This window comes from Peromyscus maniculatus, chromosome 5 (genome assembly GCF_049852395.1).
Source record: "Peromyscus maniculatus bairdii isolate BWxNUB_F1_BW_parent chromosome 5, HU_Pman_BW_mat_3.1, whole genome shotgun sequence".
Classification (NCBI taxonomy): Eukaryota; Metazoa; Chordata; class Mammalia; order Rodentia; family Cricetidae; genus Peromyscus; species Peromyscus maniculatus.
In genome coordinates, this window is record NC_134856.1 from 114,757,971 (window position 1) to 114,778,347 (window position 20,377).

Below are 20,377 nucleotides of genomic sequence, written 5' to 3' on the forward strand. Positions count from 1 at the left end.
GGATGACTGGATTACTGGCCTGGGTAACAGGTGTTTGGAAGTGTCTACACTTGGTTGTATCTAGCAAGAGGGAGGTCTTTTGCCACTTCCATTGGCATTGTTATAAAAAGCCCTTTTTAATAAAGTTCTAGGCCGTTGGGTATTGACCCAAGTCATCCCTAAGCTATCCTGTGTTTCTGTCTTTCTCCTGTTCTGGGCTAGGCCTATCATTCTATCTACAAGTTCCTTATTCCTTTCTCCTCATAGAAACCCTGTAAAAGGTGGGGATTGGTCCCCCACACTTGTATAAAAAGAACTTCAAGGCTTTGAAGAAAAAAATTGAAGAAGATATCAAAAGATGGAAAGATCTCCCATGTTCATGTATTGGTAGAATTAATGTAGTAAAAATGGCCATCTTACCAAAAGAAATCTACAGATTCACTGCAATCCCTATCAAAATTACAACACAATTCTTTACAGACCTTGAAAGGGCAATACCCAGCTTCATATAGAAAAACAAAAAAACCCAGGATAGCTAAAACAATCTTGAACAATAAAAGAACTTTCAGAGATTATCATCATCCCTGATTTCAAGCTGTACTACAGAGCTGTAGTAATAAAAACCACACGGTATTAGCATAAAAATAGACATGTTGATTGGTGGAATTGAATCAAAGGCCTAGACATAAATCCACACATCTATGGACACCAAATTTTTAATAAAGAAGCCAGAAAAACACAATGGAAAAAAAAACTTCAACAAATGGTGCTGATCTAACTGGATGTCTGTATGTAGAAGTATATAAATAGATCTATACTTATCACCCTGCACAAAAATGAACTCCAAATGAATCAACCTCAACATAAAACCAGATACACTGAACCTGACAGAAGAGAAAGTAGGCAATAGCCTTGAACCTACTGGCACAGGAGAGAACTTCCTAAACAGAACACTGATAGCACACTTAGTATAATCGACAATTAATAAATGGAACCTCATGAAACTGAATAGCTTCTGTAAGGCAAAAGACATCATCAATAGAACAAAAGGATAGCTTACAGAATGGGAAACAATTTTTACCAACTACATCTGATATAGGGGCAATATCCAAAAAATACTAAGAACTCAGGAACTAGACATCAACAAACCAAATAATCCAACTAAAAAATGGGATACAGATCTAAAAATTCTCAACAGAGGAATCTCAAATGGCTGAGAAACACTTAAAGAAATAATCTACATCTTTAGGCATCAGGGGGAAAAAAATCAAAACTACTTCGAGATGCCATCTTACACCTGTCAGAATGGTTATGATCAATAACACCAGTGACAGCTCATGCCGGCAAAGATGTGGAACAAGGGGAACACTCCTCCATTGCTGGTGGGAGGGCAAACTTGTACAGCCACTATGGAAATCAATATGATGGTTCTTCAAAAAATTGGGAATTGATCTACCTCAAGATCTAGCTATACCACTCTTGGGTATGTACCCAAAAGGCACTCTGTCCTACTACAAGGACACTAGCTCAACTATGTTCATAGCAGCTTTATTTATAATAATCAGAAACTACATGCCTCAATCAAAAACTGGATAAAGAAAATGTGGTACATTTATACAATGGGGTATTACTCAGCTGTTAAAAAGATGAGATGAAATTTGCAGGAAAATGGATAGAACTAGAAAAAAATCATTCTAAGGCAACCCAGATCCAGAAAGACAAACATGGTATGTACTTACTTATTAGTGGACATTAGCTGTTAAGCAAATGATAGTCATGCTACAATCTAGACCCAGAGAGGCTAAGTAACAAGGATGGCTCTAGGAGTAACACATGGATCCTCCCTGGGAATGGGAAATATATTTTGTGATGGACTGGGGCAGGCAGGGATGGGAATAGGAGGGATCAGTTGGGGGAGAGATGAAGGGAGAGTGGGAGAGAGTATGGGGAGACATGACTGGAATGAGGGGGCACTGGAGGGACAATCTAGTGCAGTGGAAACTTTCTGGAACCTATGAGGGTGACCCTACCAAGGACTCCTAGTAATGGAGGATACAGAGCCTGAACTGTCCATCTGTAACAAAGCAAGACATCCAGTGGTGGAACTGGGACACCAACCCAGCCATAAAACCTTTGACCCACAACCTGTCTTGCCTATTAAGACGTGATGGGACAATGGTGGCTCAGAGCTTGTAGAAGTGGTCAACCAATAAGTTGTCTAACTTGAGGCCCACACCATGAGAGAGAGAGCCTATGCCTGACACCACCTGGAGGGCCAGGAACATAAAGCTGTGTGGCCCAGAGACCTAGGATAGAACTAAACATGACTGACCTCCCCCCCCCAAAAAAAAACAAAATCAATTAAATTATTCCTAATGATACTCTGCTATACTCATAGATTGGTGCCTAGCTCAATCATCATCAGAGAGGCTTCCTCCAGCAGCTGATGGGAGCAGATGCACAGACCTATACCCAAACATTAGGTGCTCAAGGACCCCAAGGAAGAGGGAGAGGGAGGACTGTAGGAGCCAAAGGGGTCAAGGACACCAGAACTCAGCCCACAGAATCAACTAAGCATGGCGATAGGGACTCACAGAGACTGGAGTTGCAATCACATAGCCTGCTTGGGTCTGCACTAAGTCCTCTGCATACATGTTATGGTTGTTTAGATCAAGGGGTTTTATGGGACTCCTAACAATGGGAGTCGGGGTGTCCCTGACTCTTTTTCCAACTCCTGGTACCCTTTTCCTCCTAATGGGTTGCCTCATCCAGCCTAGATATGAGAGTTTGTGCCCAGTCTTACTCCATCTTGTTATGCCATGTTTGGTCAATATCCCTGGGAGGTCTTTTTTTTTTTTTTCCTGAAGGGAAATGGAGGAGTAGTGGATCTGGGGGAGAGGAGAAATAGGGGGAGGAGGACTGAAAAAAGTGGAAGGAGGAGAGAAGAGGGGAGGCTGTATTTGGGATGTATTGTATGAGAGAATAAAAAGAAAAAAATAAATGTTCATTTTGATGAGAAAGAAAGTTTTATATTGATGTTGTTATATTTATATTGTTGCTGAGTTAGCCTGTAGTTTCACTTTCCATCCTTGTCTAATTTTCATATGAAGAGCAGTCTCAAAGAGTAAACTGGAGTCTAGTCTTTCTTTCTGTAATTAACTCTAGATTAGCTGGATTAAGAATCAAATAATTTGTTCCTTGGATTTTCTTTCAATCACCAGTTGTTGTGCTTTGAATGAAAATGGCCCCCACTGGCCCATAGAGAGTAGCACTATTAGGAGGTGTGGCCTTGTTGAAGGAAGTATGCCATTTGGTGGGCTATGAGGTTTCAGAAGCTCAAGCCAGTCCCAGTGTCACGTACTTTTCCTGCTAGCTGCCGATTTGGATGTAAAACTCTGAGCTACCTCTCCAGCACCATGTCTGCCTGCCAGCACCTATGCTTCCTACTATTGATGATAATGGACTATACCTCTGATCTGTAAGCCAGCCCCAATTAAATGTTTCCTTATAAGAGTTGCTGTGGTCATGGTATAGACACCCTAAGACACCAGTAAAAGCATCTGAATATGAAGCTTTGTTTGGTTTTACAGAAATCCCAGTCACAACTGCTGCGGGCCGCAGAAATATACCATAAGAACTCAGCTGGTTATGGCAAAGTCACTACCTGGAGGGATCAGGGAATTCCTCCAGAGGAAGCCAAATCCCAAGGAGTTTTTGGTGTTACTTGGCTTGTTATATATCAGCTGTATTCTGTTATGAAAATCATGTGTGCCTTCATAGTTTTCCCAATTGACTTTTCCCTAAGAAGAGCTAACAGTGTGGACTGATCACTCTCTGGACATACACATTCCAGGCATTTTGAGAACAGCCTCAGGAAAGGCCTTCTCTGGAATCAGATATCTCCCCTAGCCACTTTCAAGGACTAAAGGAGACATCACCCAGGTGGTCACCCAATTTCCGAGGATTAACAGTGATAACAGCCCACAGGCGAGTCTCCTGACTTAAGGTAAATTCCACAAGGAGACACCGCCCAAGTCAGGTAGACATTAAGTAATAGCTTTACACAATTTAGCTCAGACCCCTCCTTTCTTACAGCCTTACTAACTTTATAGATCTCTAATTACTTACCTAACCACTTCTAGGAATATTTAGATAACCTTCTGTGCTAACAGCTATGCTCAGCCAGAACTCCCAGTTCAAGCTTCCCTGTAATTATCATTATTGATAGCATCCAGCCAGGTCCATCACCGGATGGAGGAAAGTACCTTATCAGAGATACCTCTGTACTTTCTAAGAACAGACTTAAGCATCCAGGCCACCTGTTTGAAAAGGCCTGGTGGATGTGCTAATTAAGCTTAACTTCCTCCTTTCCCAAACCTTACCTCCAGTTCCAGATCTCCCTTTAGCTATCACCAGAGGCATCTAGCTGTACACAGGTTGCCTAGAGACTGAGCACACTTTCCCCCACCCTGCAGAAAAACGGCAGACAGCTTGGACAGATAGGAGCCACAGGAAAAAAGAAGACAGTTTTATTTTCTCCCATTGACCTAGCAACTTATAGATTTTTAACATCTTTTACCAAACACATTTAAGGTTATAGTTGTGCACGTAAGACCCCTCTTCTTAGATATTACCCATATTTAGCCTTTAGTTGATTCATTAGTCACTTCCCCTTTGGGTCACAAATGGTAATTAACAACTAGTGCCCTTCTTTGTAATTCTTATCAACCCTCCATTTGATCCTGATAGTGGACAATCACTGCCTGAGGAAGTTCAGGCTGAGTGTCCTGGGTGGAGGGGAGGATTGTGATTTTGGGGAGATATATAACTGTAAAGCAGAGGACAGAGGGAGAAGAGAGAAGAGAATGGAAGAACGAGATGGGTAAGAACTTGAGAGGAACAAGCTGAGATGGGGAAGAACTAGATTGAAGAGCTAAAAGAGAGGACTAGAGGAACGAGATGGAAGATGAGGAAGAGCCAGATGGGGAAGAACAAGATGAGGAAGAGCCAGATGAGAGAGAAGGAGATGGGAGAGAAGCTGATGGGGGAAAGAACTAGATAGATGAGAACCTAGAAGGGACAGAACTAGATGAAGGAATTAAGATAGAAGCTAGAGGGGACAGTAGATAAATATAGAGAGAAATCAGACAAGAAAGGAGCTAGACATGAGAACAGAACTGAAGCTGTGTATAAAGGATGTTATGCCAGAGGAATTAAAGCAAGTGGACTATAGAACTCGGTGTGCTGAGATTATATTTCCTGATAATAGTCCTCGCCGTTAGTAGTTCTCTCTCCTGAGCCCCTGGGATGTATAATATTAAGGCTGGTCCCTCTAATATTATACAAGAACAACAAATAGAGCCCACAAAAACTGAAACCTTGAAGACATTAAAACTTTTCAATTTGACATGAGCTTGAGCCAAATCTTCCTGCTTTCTTCTTCCTTCCTATATCCTGGCTCCATACAGGGTGAATTTGTGGAAGCAAGTGGCAGTAGGCAGCAAAACCCCCAGCTTTCTGCATGAAGACTGGAAACAGAAGTCTCCTAGAAGCAGAAAATACTGGGTAGACGAGCAGGAGGAAGAAAAATAAGCAGAAGAAGGCAGCGCTATAAAGTTTATATAGATAACTAGGATCATTTCAGAGCTTCACATGTGTGGATCTGACCTTAATCAGCATGCCAAAGAAGTGAAAACTAAACTTAAAAAAAAAAAAGAGTAGTATTTGGGCCACTTAATATGCACATGGAACAAAGTTCAAACTGCATATATGCATAATATATGCAAACTGCATATATGCATAACTTGTGGTCTGACACTCATCATGTTGGTATCTGGATAAAACAAAACTAACAGCATTCTTCATAGGTGCTAATTAGCACCCAGCCTTACATAACAGCCAAGATATACATAATGCAATCCAAAATCATTTGGCATTCAAAGTACCAATCAGTATCAACTTGCATGGGAAGAAAAAAGTCAAAGATGCTAACCCAGATATTAAGTAGTCATTACTTATCTCTGAATAGTAGTTTTGGGTCTTTTTTTCTGATATTTGTACAGAAGAGAATACTCATATGACAGACTTTAAAACAAAAACTTTACAGTACATTTATTGCAGCAGTTATAAATGTGCTACAATAGAAGATCCTTGTCCTTGCAAGATGTGATTTAGGCAATGGCTTAGCAAAATATGTGAAGATGAAGCGTAAGATAAAGACAACACAACTATAGCAAAATGTTTACAACTGTGAGCTGAAGAGCAGGGTAATTACTTTAGTATTTCTGAAAGTTATGTTTAAGTTCATTCAAACATTTTCAAACCTATTAATTCCACTAATGCACTTAATGTGGGTGACTCTTAGGAGCACTCTGCTAAGTTAAAGAAGCCAAACACAAAGGATGGAACATGGTATATGTATTTATATTTCACTTATTGGGCATTATAGAAAGATCTTTGGTAACCAGGGACTGGGGTGAAAAAGAGAGACCATAAAATTGTGGAGAACTTCCTAAGGCTGTTGGGAGGTTTTCTGAATCATGATTACAGTGGCAGATATGCTACTACGTCTATTTGTCAAAACTAAACACTTAAAATTGGCAAATTCTAAGTAGTGCATACTTAGTAGTGGATTGAACTGTGTCCTATCAAAAAGATATCCATATGTTCTAACCTCCAATAACTGAAAAACTGACTACATTGGAAAGAGAATCTTTACAGGAGTAATTAAGGATCTTGAGAGACTATCCCGTACTTATGGTGACCCTAAATTCAATGACTTATGTCATTCTACAAGGATATAGAAGAGGATTTGAGAAATGGGAGATCCAGAAGAAAAGGTCAATTGAGGAAGAATCAAAAGAAATTAAATGATATAGCTGAAAGGCAAACAACATCAAGGACTGCCCAAAGTCACCATAAACTGGGATAATCAGAAACTCTAAAAGGAACCAACCCTGTGACATCTTGATTTCAGACTTCCAGCATCTAGAACTGTGAGACAATGAAATTATGTTGTTAGGTCCCAATTGTCTCAAAGCAAAAAAAAAGAAAAAAGAAAAAAAAAAAAACCAACTTTTCAACGGTGAGTCACAAATAGGCTAACAAACAATGGAGAAGTAGAAAGCCCCAGTAAAGGAATGGAGGCTATAAAAAAGAAGCGCAAGTTTGAAAACTGAAAAACACAATGACCATAATACAACTGACAATCTACACTCCAAAAATCTATCATGAAAAAGCTAGTAAAATCTAAAGACAAGGCTGGAAACATGGGCCAGGAGTGAAGAGAACTTGATGCTCCAGAAGAGGACCAGGATTTGGTTCCCTGCACCCACATGGCAGCTCACAACTATCTGTAACTACAGTTCAGGGGACCCAATACCCTCTTCTGGACTCTGTGATAAGTGCATACATGTGGTGTACTTACATATATGCAGGCAAAACACTCATACACATAAAATAAATCTTTTTTTAAAAGCCTAAAAATTAAAGACCAACTCTTGAAATATCTTCCATCCCATGTAGTTCAGAAGGGAGCAGCAATTCAGATTGACTACAGATTCCTCATCAGTAATAAGCAGAAAAACAGTAATATCATGAGCCAACTGGATCCAATTGACACTTATGGAATACTCTTCCCAGCAAAACAGAATGTACATGGTTTCCAGGGACATGGGGAACATTCATCCTGGATTGTAGCCATCTAGAATTGTAATTACACAAAATATGTTCTCCTTTAATACAAAACTAAACTAGAAACCAATAAAAAGATAATGGAAGCCTGGATGGTTGGTGGTGCATACCTTTAATCCTAGAACCCAGAAGGCAGAGGCAGGTGAATCCCTGAGTTCAAGGCCACCCACATCTCCATAGTAAGACCCTATCTCAAAAGAAAAAAAAATCACTACATACTAGGAAAATAACATAAGATGTAGGTAAAGGAAGACTAAAAAGTTACATCATTAAAATGTTTTTATTAGAAAAGGAAGTCTTAAAACAATAAACTATAATTCAACACTAACAAATAAAGAAAAGGACAGGGCCACCACAAACAGAAGGAAATAATAAAGATAGGAGAAGTCAATGAACCTGAAAATAGAAAACAAAATCCTAACTTTTATTTAAGAGATCAGCAACTTTGATAAATTCCTAGAAAGACAAAGCAAAAAAAGGAGAAGATAGGGATTATCAATATACCTTATTCATGTGGTATGCATTTCAAGTAGTCTAGTTAATGCTTGATACCTCAGGTGGTACAGAACAATTATTCTCTCTCTCTCTCTCTCTCTCTCTCTCTCTCTCTCTCTCTCTCTCTCTCTCTCTCTTCCTCCCTCCCCTCCTCTCTCAAGTTAACTTATAATTTGTTAAGTTAGTTATAGTAAGATGCTAACAGTAATAAAATCTAACAATATACCACAAAGGCACATCATCAGCTTCCCTAATTCTGAGTTTAAGAAAGAACCATTACCAACAACATGAGGTCTTCAGCTTATAGACCCACACAAGCCTTTTCAGTCTCTATAATTTTACAGTCTGGTTCCCCTTAAGAAAAAAAAAAAAATCTACTCTTATCTTTCTATCTATCTTTTTGTTTCTGCCTCTCTGGAGTACCCAACCAGTCAGTGCATGCCATGACAGGTATCCATGTAGTCAGATGAAATAGTTTCAGTCTGTAAAAAGAAAAAAATTCCCTTTGCTTTACTTATATATCCCTCTTCCCCAAAAACTCTTGGCAACCACTGACCTTGTAGAATCTCCATATTTTTCCCTCATTGAGGATGTCATATTTGAAATCATATTGTGTTGTTTTTTTAAGATTGAATTATCTTACTTAGAAATATACAAAAAAATCACACTGAATTCTTTAATTCTAAAATTCATTCTAGTGCCAAGTAGTATTCTATTTACTATAGCTATTGAAAAGTAACTCATTTACTTTAAGTTTTGGAAATTATGCAAAGCTGCTGCAAAAATTCAGATACAGGGCTGGGAGAGATGGGTCAGTGGCTGTTCTTGCAGAGGACTTGGGTTTCAGTCTCAGCAGTCACATAGTAGCTCAGAGCCATCCATAACTCCAGTTCCAGGAAATCCGATGCCCTCCTCTGACCTCTATGGGCACCAGGCATAAAAGCGGTTCACAAGCATGCAATCAACACTCATACATATAAAATAAACCCTTAAAAATTAATTCAGATAGAGGAACTGGAGATATGAGTTAGCTGTTAAAAGCACATACTGCTCTTATAGAGGACCCGTTTATTTCCCAGGCCCACATTAGACAGCTCACCTGTAACTCCAGCTCCAGGAAACCTGATGCCTTTCTGTGGCCTCCTGGGGAATCTGCACTCATGTATACACATTCAAAAACAACAACAACAAAAAATCTTAAAGAACACCCTGAAACACAACTTGGGTACAGGGACCTGGGGAAAACAGCTCAGAGTTCCTTCAACAAGCATGCAAACAAAATGGACCTGAATTCAATTCCCAGAACCAGTGTAAAAAATCTGGCCATGGTGATGCCAATGCCAGAGATGCAAAGACTGGCAGGTTCTTGAGGCTGACTAGCCAGCCAACTTAGCCTACTCCACAAGCGAAAGGTAAAGTGAGGCCTTGTCTGTTAAAAAGGGGGGGGGGGGGGAGTGCACAGTGAGAGGGAGATACTGGAGGTGGACTTCTGGCCTTCACATATGTGCAGTTTTGCACACACACAACCCCCAATAAACAACAACAACAAAAAAAAAAAAACCAACTTTGGTACATGTGTTTGTACGTTAGATTTATGTTCACTTGGGTACATAACAGTGTGTGAAACTGCTAAGTCATACAGGAACCATAAAAGTAACATTTTACATTCCTTACATTTGTGAATGTTGGGGATTTGGCCATTTTGAGTACTTTACGTCAAAGTTGAGTTTCCATAATGTTCTATGACATTAAGCATCTTTTTAATGCTTATCTGCATGGTGAGGTATCTGTTAAAAGGGCTGTGAATTTTCTTAAGGTGGTGGTTGTGTGTCTGCTCTCCGTCTCGACTATCTTTTGACAATAAGTGATCGTGTATTATCGTGCAACTTCTTAATGACACCAGTTAGTAACACTTTTTTTTTTTTTTTGGCTTGAGATTTCACAATTACCATTCTAGAGGGTAATTTCACAATTACCATTCTAGAGGGTAATTTCACAATTACCATTCTAGAGGGTACAGCCCGCCGCGGCGGATGAACGATAATTTATTCGCCAGCTCTCCATCTCGGGATTTTCCGGCGGGCCAAGCTGACTCCGCCCTGACCGAGCAGCTAGGATCACCTCTATTTAAGAGCTCTCTCGGAACTAGCTGGAAAGCAAGGCACAACTGCGATTCTTTCCGCGGGCAGGCCTCCGGGATCGACGTGCGAACGCGGCGTGCCAGCCAGGCGGAGCTCACACGGCCCAGCTGGGAGGCTGGCACCCGAGCGCGCTCACCGCCCCGGGGCGTGAGCAGAGGCGGAGACAGAGGCGGAGGCAGCCGCCCCACCCGGCGGAGCCCGGTAGAGGAGGACGAGCGGCCCCCGGGGCGGTCTCGGGAACGCGGGTGTCGGTGCCGCTCACCTCCCGGGCGTCGAACGGCCTCGCGGGCGCTCGCAGGAGCGCGGTGTTCCGCGGCGGCGAGCCTGGCGCCGCTGGAGCGCCGAGCTCGGTCGCGTCCTCGTCAGGGCCCAGGAGCCGTCCTGGCCGGGCAGCCACGGCGAGGCGCAGCTCCTGAGACCCACCGCCCGTCCTTCCTCACCTGGGCCGGGGGACTCGGCTGAGGGAAAGGCAAGTAACCCCGAGGTAAGTCAGCGCCGAGGCTGCGGCCGGGTCCGCCGCTAACTTTCCTCAGCGGCTTGCTTCCCGGAAGGGGCGGGGGCCGCGCGATTCCAGCGCGTGGGCCAGAGGGCGGGCCTGGCTTCCGGAAACCCGGTAGTGGGCGGGGCCGCCGGCAAACCCGGAAGTCGAAAAAGCGCGGCACTTGCTGTCAGTCTTCTAGCGGGAGGTGGGAGCCTTTCTCAGCTGGTTTTAGCTCAAGTCGCGACGGAAAGTGGACATCAGCGCCGTGGCCACGGTTATGGTGTGACTGTAGGACAGGTGTTTCTCTCTTGCTATTCTTTTGGTGGGGGTGATGGGTTATTGACCTCTAAGTGCGCTAACAAGATTACATAAATATTCCTGGCCCTACCAACCCTTCACAGGGTTATTTCTGGTGTATTTGGGGCAGCAGGAGGTTGCAGAGCAATCAGTAGCTTTCATCGTTATCTCAGAGGTGATCTGGCAGTTGAGGAGTGATCCACGACCTCAGCGAGAGAACAGTGGCAAACATCCAAGGCTTCTCTGGTCCTCAGTAGCATTTGCTTTTATGGATTGCCGCAGACCCTCTCTGGGTTATGAAGAAGATAAGCCACATCCTCTTCACCTAAGCGTTGAATAGAGAGAACCTCCTGAGGATGGATGGTTTGGTCCAAGGTGACTCATTCATTGTCTCTTGCAGGTCATTTGATTTCCTTGCTCATTTATTTGTGGCAAAGAGTGAGGCTGTTTTAATCAATAAATTCCACACAACTCCATTAATCTTTAGAACGTTATTAATTCTTGCTTAACACATGAAAACTCAATGGCAGCGTGAACTTTGAGATGTAATGACTTAGTCATGTGATTTTGTATAGCCACTGGGAAAACACTACTAAGGCTCTCCTGTATACAAAAAAAATGAGAACTAGCCCTGTTTAAAATGAAATTTGTTTGTATTAGTGAAAAAACAACAGTAACAATTACCAGCTTTAATTTTCATTTTTCTCTTTCTTTTCTGTTTTGAGCCTCATATATAATGTTAAGCCTTCAGAATTGTATTAAGAAATATGCCTAAGGTAACAACTTACAAACTGGGCAGGGTACTGCTATTTATTAATCTATGACATGTTAATATCACCAATAGAATCTGGGAATTGAATCAGAAGTACAGCTTCCCACACTTTGGTTGGATATTACTGATCTTGTTTGTTTGTTTGTTTGTTTGTTTTGTTTTGTTTGTTTTTCAAGACTGGGTTTCTCTGTGTATCCCTGGCTGTCCTGGTACTCACTCTGTAGACCAGGCTGGCCTCAGACTCAGAGATCTGCCTGCCTCTGCCTCCTGAGTGCTGGGATTAAAGGTGTCTGGCTGAGACAGAGTCTCTTTATGTAGCTCTTACTGTCCTGAAGCTAATTATGTAGAAGACCAGGCTGGCTTTGAATTCCCAGAAATCCACCTGCCTCTGCCTCCTTGGTGCCTGTATTAAAGGCATTTGGATTTTGCATCTGGGGCTTCATCAGCGTCTGGAGTTTTCAAAAGATAAATTATTATTTGCCTTTCTAGAAAAGTAGCATGTATTAGAGAACTGAGAATGGAAGTCTGAGAAAAGGGGTAAGGTTTGAGTCTGTTCATTGCAGGTGAAGCGATTAACCTCAACTTTTAGTTTCTTTATTTGTAAATTGAAAATAGTCCCGATAAGGTTAATTCACAGGTCACAATGTGCTAATGTATTTGATCATACTTCGTTAAATTTTATTCCAACTTTGTCTTTGGTTGGTGATTTGATTCCTTGTTCATTGCCCTGTTTGGAGACAAAGCACAGGCTGTTTTAATTAAAGAACCTTGGAGATGGCTTCTGATCATGTCACATACCTGAGTAAAGTCAGAATTCTGTTAGGGAAGAAGTGGGCCACAATAAGCAAGTGACATTCTCTCATCTCTGTCCCCTGCTCTTATTGTACATGATTGTCATTGAAAAATTAAGAGAAAATTAATTGGGTTTAAAGGGAGTCCAGCCGTTACAGGGGGCATGTGTTTGTACACACACACACACACACACACACACACACACACACACACACACACACACACATTTACTGAGACAGGATCTCACTGTGTAGTCCTGACTGGCCTGGAACTCACTAAGTAAGCTTGAACTCAAACAATATTATATAACGTAGACCTATTTTGCCAGGGTTGATTTTGAAATTCTGGAATTTCTGATTCGTTTCAGTGGGAAATTTTCACTTCTCTGTGGTTGTGCATTGATAATCATTTATTCCCAAAGCATTAGCAAACCCCATTCAAAAGGACATGCTATTAGCTGAAATTAGCTATGACTTGCAATAACAGGTCAACATGCCTGTTTTGATTATCTGGCTTTCTACCTTACATTCAGTGTTTTTGAAATCTTTGATATTATAGAAAATGTAATTAAAAATATATATACATAAAGGTGAGCCAGGCATGGTGAGCTACAGCTGTAATCCCAGCACTCCAGAAGCTGAGGCAAGAGGATCACAAATCTCAAGCCAGCCCAGGCACACAGCAAGACCCTGACTTAAAAGTATAGAGAAGAAAGTAAACACTTCCCTACAGTGTAAATAAAATGCTGGTGAATATTTTGGTGGTGGATATTTTGGTGTCTTTCCCTATGCCTTTTTCTCTATTAAATTGCCATATAATCTATTTTATAAATACTTTAAAATCTGTTTAACTATATCCTTTATTCTTTAACAACTAAATAGTTCTTTAAAAGTTTTTTTAGAGCCGGGCGGTGGTGGCGCACGCCTTTAATCCCAGCACTCGGGAGGCAGAGGCAGGCGGATCTTTGTGAGTTCGAGGCCAGCCTGGGCTACCAAGTGAGTTCCAGGAAAGGCGCAAAGCTACACGGAGAAACCCTGTCTCGAAAAACCAAAAAAATAAAAAATAAAAAATAAAAAAAATTAAAAAAAAAAAAAAAAAGTTTTTTTAGGTACTTAACAATTGTTTACCACGTTTGGTTCTGGTAGGCACTGGGGATAGTGGCCAAACAGGTTTTTTGGTTTTGGTTTTTTGCCTCTGTAAACTTCATTAGAAACAATTTTAAAATAACTGTTTGAGGAGAGAAGTCCAACTCTGTAAATATCTCAAAACAGGAAGTCTTAAGATGGGTCCTCCAGGAAATGAAAGTGCCTGGACACCTGGCAGACCAGCAACCTCTAGGCTTCCTGACTAGGATTTAAAATACTGTGGCTGGGGAGGGGCGCACATCGTGAGCTGGGGAGACTAGGCAGGTCCACATGCCCTAGAGCATCTATAGGAAATAAGGAATCGGGCCTGGAACACATGTTAACATCTATCCCTTCTGTCTTCACACTATCCCAATTTTATTTTCATAGATTATTAGTAGAGACTTGCTGGGTAGTCTCAATTCAGTGTATCAGTCTTAATTCAACATGTAAGCCAGTAGCACTCTAGGGCTGCTTTTCACTCAGAAGAGAACGTTTTCTTGGGGATAGCAGAGCTCTTCGAACCAGCCTTTACTTCGATGGGAGATGGCCATTGTAGTTCCATCGCTTCTCATTAAAGACATCATGTTGGAAGTGCTTTTTGTACACTTAGAAATGTACCTGTGTACCCAGGCCCAGTGACACAGTGGGGTTCTCAGAGCCACGGCATTGATAAACATAAACAGCAGGGCTAATTGTGGCCATAGCCATTAAGCGGGCAAATGTATTTTCATGTGTTATTTTCTCATACATTCCTTGCCACTTCCAAGATGAGCTGTCATTTCCTTTCACAGATGAGGAAATTGAGACTAAGTAAGTTCCTTAAAGTCACAAGGCACATGAATGGCTTCTGCTAGCAAGCCTCCAGCGCCTCCTCGCTCCTCCTCTGCCTTCCTGCCTTCCTGCCTTCCTCTGGGCAGCCTCCTCTCCTTGCCTCTGCCCCGCTGCCAGTCTTCTTGCTTGGCAATGCCTGAGACATGGAGAAGATCATTTGTCATGTCCATCTGATATCAGTTGCACTGTAATCCTGGTGTCCTCTAGGGAGCCTCTGTACAGTGTAGGAGATTCGCTTACCCAAGCGTTCTGCCACAGGCCACTAGACAAGATCACAGGCAGCCCATGCTTGTAAGATATTATCTGTTCCTTGAATAACTTTAAGATAAAGACTTCTCACCTAAAATATCAAAAACTGTTAACACAGTGTTAAGAGGACTCCTCTGTACTTTTAATGCCATTGACTGTCTTAGATCTTCAGAGTGTTTTCCACTCTGAACAGAAAGTTTCCTCAGGAATGATGGAGCCCTTGGGAAGAGCCTTTACTTCCATGGGAGATGACCATCATAGTTCCATTCCTTCTTATTAAAGTTGTCACCTTGGATATGCTCTTCGTACAATTCTTAGGCCTCCTGGATTTTCTCTTTGGTCACTATTTCACCTTTTAAGTACTCATTAAGAATGTACTGTAACCCATAAACTACTTACTGTCTTTCTATTTTACCTTCCTAATTTGGAGTTTTCTGTCTTCTTTTCCCAGCATTCAAAGTGGGAATAAAGTTTGCTTGTGTTGAATAGCCATTGTAACGAGACTGGTCATTACAGTTGTATGAGTGGGTGGTCAGGAAGATGTTGAACCCAGTGAAGCTGCCACACTCATCCTGGCACTGTGGCCCCATGCCTCCCCTCCAAAGCACTCTCCTTTAAGTCCTCATTCTGAGAAACACGGAATGCCACTCAGCAGAGATGAGCATGTCTCTTAAAGTCCTCATTCTTTTTCACATCTTCCTATTCAGAGTGTGTTATTCTCTTTAATAGTCTTCCAGTCCCTAATTTTGCTCATACTTACTTGGGACATATTTATTTCTTAATATTACTTAATAGACTAGTTACCTGAGGTTCTCACCCAGTGCTTAGTACTGCCACCTGTTATATACGCAGGGTCTAGCTAATAGGGAATTTTTGTTATTTATACTTTGGAAAGGGAGTTTATGTAAGTAATCATGGGAGAGGACAGATTCTGTCTAGCCTGCCTTGAAGGTTTTTTTTTTGGCTTTAACCTTATAATCAGACGATGACCTCTTTGTACATAAACATTCTTAGTTTGGAGAACCCTGCCCTAAAGAGAATGGCCAGGATCATCTGAAATCAAAGCCCAAACTGATTTGGAGGTGGCTCAAGGTTATGAATTCACAGAGAATCTTTTTAAACACCTCATTCCTGGTCCTAGACACATGTATTTATGCTTTTTATTTTTTCTAGTCCATCTTTCCACTGAGAAGTAGTATGCCGAGGAGGTCCAGTGACAGGAAGACCTCATTCCAGCCCTCTTACATTGAATACCACCCCTCTCCTCACCTAGGGCCACGCTGGTACAGTTGCCACCATGTGAGGCATTACTCCTTGTCCAGTGTTGAGTCTGCTTTTTGTTCCTGGAAATTGGCCTTTTCTACTATATACTAAACTCTGAATTTCAGTGGATGCTCGAATTATGTTATCTGACATGCATAGCTCTTTGTGGCAGAATGTTTTAAAATTTATCTAGTGTTCCATGTTGCCAGAAATGAAAGGTCCACTGGAATAAAAGTCACAGTCATCTGTAACTCTTAGCTGAGTAGCTCATATTACAGATTATACTTATCCTCAACAAAAACAAAGGCACACCACGTATGTGGTACCTTTGTGGGCTTCTTGTTTTCTGAGACAGGACTCACTATATTGTTCAAGCTGGTCTTAAACTCACTATGGAGTACAAGCTAGCCTCAGACCTTCAATCCTCCTGACTCAGCCTCCTAGGTAATGGGATTCCAGGCATGTGCCACCATGTCTGGCAACATGCGGTATTTTTTTTTGTGTGTGTGTGTGTGTGTGTGTGTCTTGTTTTTGTTTTTTAAATAGTGGTCTTTTAAAATCATGCCCTAAGACGACCTCTCTGTTTTATTTATAGGACACAGCACTAAGCGAGAACCAGTGCTGTGTTGAGCATTCAAAATGCAACCAGACATGTCCTTGGACAACATCAAGATGGCATCCAGTGACCTGCTGGAGAGAAAAGATCTCGACAGTGGAGGTTTTGGGAAGGTGTCCTTGTGTTTCCACAGAAGTCATGGATTTGTCATCCTGAAAAAGGTGTACACAGGGCCCAACCGTGCTGAGTGAGTCGGGAACAGACATGGGTAGGCCCTACCTAGCCGCCTACAGAAAGTAGGTGTCGCCACCTATTCAGCTAAGCACATGGAGTTTTAAATGAGGCTCATCTGCTGGGAGACTTGACACACTGGCCATGTGAGGGGTGACCATAACTCTTACTGTTGTTTTGGGTGAGGACGTTGGGGTGAATGGAAAGATATTAGTGCTTGAGAAATGTATGGGGAAGACATCACTAAAGCAGAAACCTGGGTAACAAGGGAGGCAGAAAACAGGGCCATGGGTGACAACACCGAACCTGAAATACAAAGCAAAGGACAGTACCATCCTGAAAAGTCCCAGCAACCTTGTAAAAGGCAGTCAGTGGAGGGCTTCTCCCCTCCTCAGACCAGCTTTGAGAATTGTGCCTTTTTTGTTGTATTCTTCAGGCCGGGTCTGTGCTGCACTTTTTATTAATTTATTGATTTGAGTGTTGTGAGCACCCAACTACCAGTTCCTAAGACAGGGCTGGAGGGGACACATAGGTGAGAAAAGGCCTCTGCTTTCTCGGACCTGACTGCCTGGAGGAGACAGAACAGACCCGACTGTGACAGTCGTCTGCAGTCTGACACACGGCAGGACAGTGGGGCTTCTTAGGAACCTGGGTAGAAGGTTTTGCCCCGCCCTGCTCAGCATATTGCCTTTCCTGCCCACAGTTACAATGAGGCTCTCTTGGAGGAAGGGAAGATGATGCACAGACTAAGACACAGTCGAGTTGTGAAGCTGCTGGGCATCATCTTAGAAGAAGGGAATTACTCGCTGGTGATGGAGTTCATGGAGAAGGGCAACCTGATGCATGTGCTGAAGGCCGAGGTCAGTGGCACTCACAGCAGTCTGTGCTGACAGTCAGATCTGGCTGCTCGTGGGGGTTCCTTTGTTGCTTTCTGGTTGGGAATTTTGTTCCGTGATTTGGACTCTCTTTTTCTTTCTTTTTTGTTTTATTTGTTTGTTTGTTGGGGTTTTTGTGATTGTTGTTTTGAGACAGGGTCTCTCTGTTACGTACTCTTGCTGTTGTGGAACTCAATATATAGACCAGGCTGGCCTTGAACTCACAGAGATCCACCTGCCTCTGCCTCCCACATGCTAGGATTAAAGGTGTGTGCCACCACATCTAGTTTAGTTGGGACTTTGTAAAGTTAGTCCCTCTTATATCTGTGCCTCTCCCCTCCTTGGAGGTTGTCTTCCCCCCCACCCCTCAAGCCCCCTGGTGATTCTCTCTGTCTCCACTGCAAGGTCGCTCTCTACTGTACTTCCTAGCCTTTCTCTAATCCTGTCCTCTGCCAAAGAATCGTCTTCTTCTTACATGTAGTCAGTGTAAGTGATAACGAATTTGGGTTGATTGATGAAAATTTGTATGTTATAAACGATAGATAGTGATTAAGAAAAGCGTGTACACTGTTGTTGACTGTAAGAAAAGGTGGAATGTTAGTGACTGTACTTTTAGACCATTTAAGAAGTTACTATGTTAAATCTAGAATATAAACCACAGCACTGTAAAATTTAAGAACAGGAAAAAATGGAATTCATGAAAACTAGATAAGGTCTTAAAGTTTCTGTACCTATTAGGAGCTAAGTCTTGTTCTTGTGCTAGTTCTCCAGGAGCCTATAGCTGAAACAACACAGGCAAGTGCAAGAGGTGGACAAGGCAAGTGAGCAGATGATGTGATGGTGTTTGATAGGCACATAGTCACCTGCTGCGGAACATAGGCAAGGAGCCCACCCCAACCTGAGCTAAGTGGGAAAGGACAAGTTGAAGCAGACAACTAGAGAGGAAGCGTTCCAGGCACAGAGAATGCCATGTGTGAAGGAGTTAGAGGATGCCAGTTTGTGGAACTGCCAGTCACCAGCTTTGGCCAGCACGCAGATTGCATGTAAGGGGCTGAAGCATTTGGCTGCCTTTGTAGCAAATATTTCCCCTCTTTCCATCTCCCTACACCTTACAACTGCCAAATCAGATCTCTCAGAAATATGAACACCCGTGGGAAGGGTAAAAGATGATACGCATGGCATTGTAGTTTGACCAGATGGTTCTCTTCCTCCAACCCAGGTAAGATCAGCCATGTGACAGAAGTAGGCATTTTGATCCAGTGATACATCATCTATGATGGAAGACATTCTGTGGGCTCAGCCAATGAGAATCTTCACAGGATAGGCCCCAGGAAAAGTCTAGGACCTAGAGAAGCAAGAAGAGGTTGGGTTGGGGGACAATCATACTTGCTAACAAGGCTTTCCTGAAAGTATGCCAATGAAGAGAGGACTAGATCTCTGCTGCTATTTTTAGTTAATTAATTTTTGTAAACAAGGTCGATAGCAATGCTGCTCTCAAACGTTCAGGCTGAAGTGATCCTTTTGCCTCAGCCTCCTTAATATCAGACTATAGGTGTGTTCCACCACACCCAGCCTTCTGCTGTCTTTTATATTGTGGTGGCCAAGCTCTTGATGCCGTGGTTAAGTTACAGCATGGTGTGGATAAAGATGGTGTCCTAGCTTGAGTTTCTGTTGCTGTGAAGAAACACCACGACCACAGCCACTGTTGTAAAGGAAAACATTTAATTAGGGCTGGCTTACAGTTTCAGAGGTTTAGTCCATCCATTATTGTCATGGCGAGAAGCATGGCAGCATGCAGGCAGACATGGTGCTGGAGAAGGAGCTGAGAGCTCTACATCTTGCTTCTGCAGACAGCAGAAGGAAACTGTGCCACACTGGGCGTAGCTTGAGCCTATGAGACCTCAAAGCCTGCCTCCACAGTGACACACTTCCTCCAATAGGCTACACCTACTCCAATAAGGCTACACCTCCTAATAGTGTGAGTCCCAATGGGCCATCCATTCAAGCACATGAGTCTATAGGGTCCCTACCTATTTAAACCACCACAGATGGTGTGAAGACTGTGATTTGGTATGACTTGAAAATCTAAGTTCCATCACCTTGACCTTTTCCTGTGAACCAGTAACAAACACACATTGACTTTTAGGAATCATTCTTTTGTAAGCTGGTTCTTGTATTGAGAAAAACTGAAATTTACCACTAAAATAGAAACATGCATTTTTTAAATAATAACATTAAAGTTGATATAAATAGAGTATAATTTTAAGAGTGACCTGAGTTTCTACAAAGGTCTAAGGTGTCTGCTGCCAGGTCACAAAAACAAAAACAAAAACAAAAAAAAAAACTGATGGACCCCAGCATAGTTTTAGAATCATGCATGTAGCAGAGATGCTTATGTAGCTGTCAGCAGTGTGAACATATTTCCTTATACTTATTTTCTCTTAGTGTCATTTCACATTCCTGTTTCCCTGACATTATTATATTTAATGTAAATAACAATGTCATATCACATGAATATGCCATGGAGATGTTTGTGGATTTTGCTGTTCATTCAGATAATCTAGACATCATTTTAGAGGCCATCTTTGTAGTAGTG

General features: G+C 42.2%; 2 protein-coding genes across 10 annotated transcripts in view; one reads left to right on the forward strand and one right to left on the reverse strand.

Annotated features, from left to right (window-relative positions):
* LOC102908962 (serpin B6) overlaps positions 1-10,879 on the reverse strand; it is a 97,245-nt gene extending 86,366 nt beyond the window's left edge. For 3 of the 6 annotated variants that reach the window (XM_076573153.1, XM_076573150.1, XM_076573149.1), the window contains exon 1: positions 10,748-10,879. The gene's annotated coding sequence lies outside the window, so the exon portion shown is untranslated. Of the gene's footprint in view, positions 1-10,569; positions 10,709-10,747 lie in introns of those variants that run through there. The other 3 variants (XM_076573154.1, XM_076573151.1, XM_076573155.1) reach the window with 2 other exon arrangements.
* Ripk1 (receptor interacting serine/threonine kinase 1) overlaps positions 10,654-20,377 on the forward strand; it is a 33,445-nt gene continuing 23,721 nt past the window's right edge. Inside the window, exons 1-3 of one of the 4 annotated variants that reach the window (XM_042278325.2) lie at positions 10,654-10,791; positions 16,715-16,922; positions 17,610-17,766. In XM_042278325.2, the coding sequence (XP_042134259.2) occupies positions 16,759-16,922; positions 17,610-17,766 (321 nt within the window). In that variant the 5' untranslated portion in view covers positions 10,654-10,791; positions 16,715-16,758. Of the gene's footprint in view, positions 10,792-10,951; positions 11,086-11,258; positions 11,486-16,714; positions 16,923-17,609; positions 17,767-20,377 lie in introns of those variants that run through there. The other 3 variants (XM_076573144.1, XM_076573146.1, XM_076573145.1) reach the window with 3 other exon arrangements.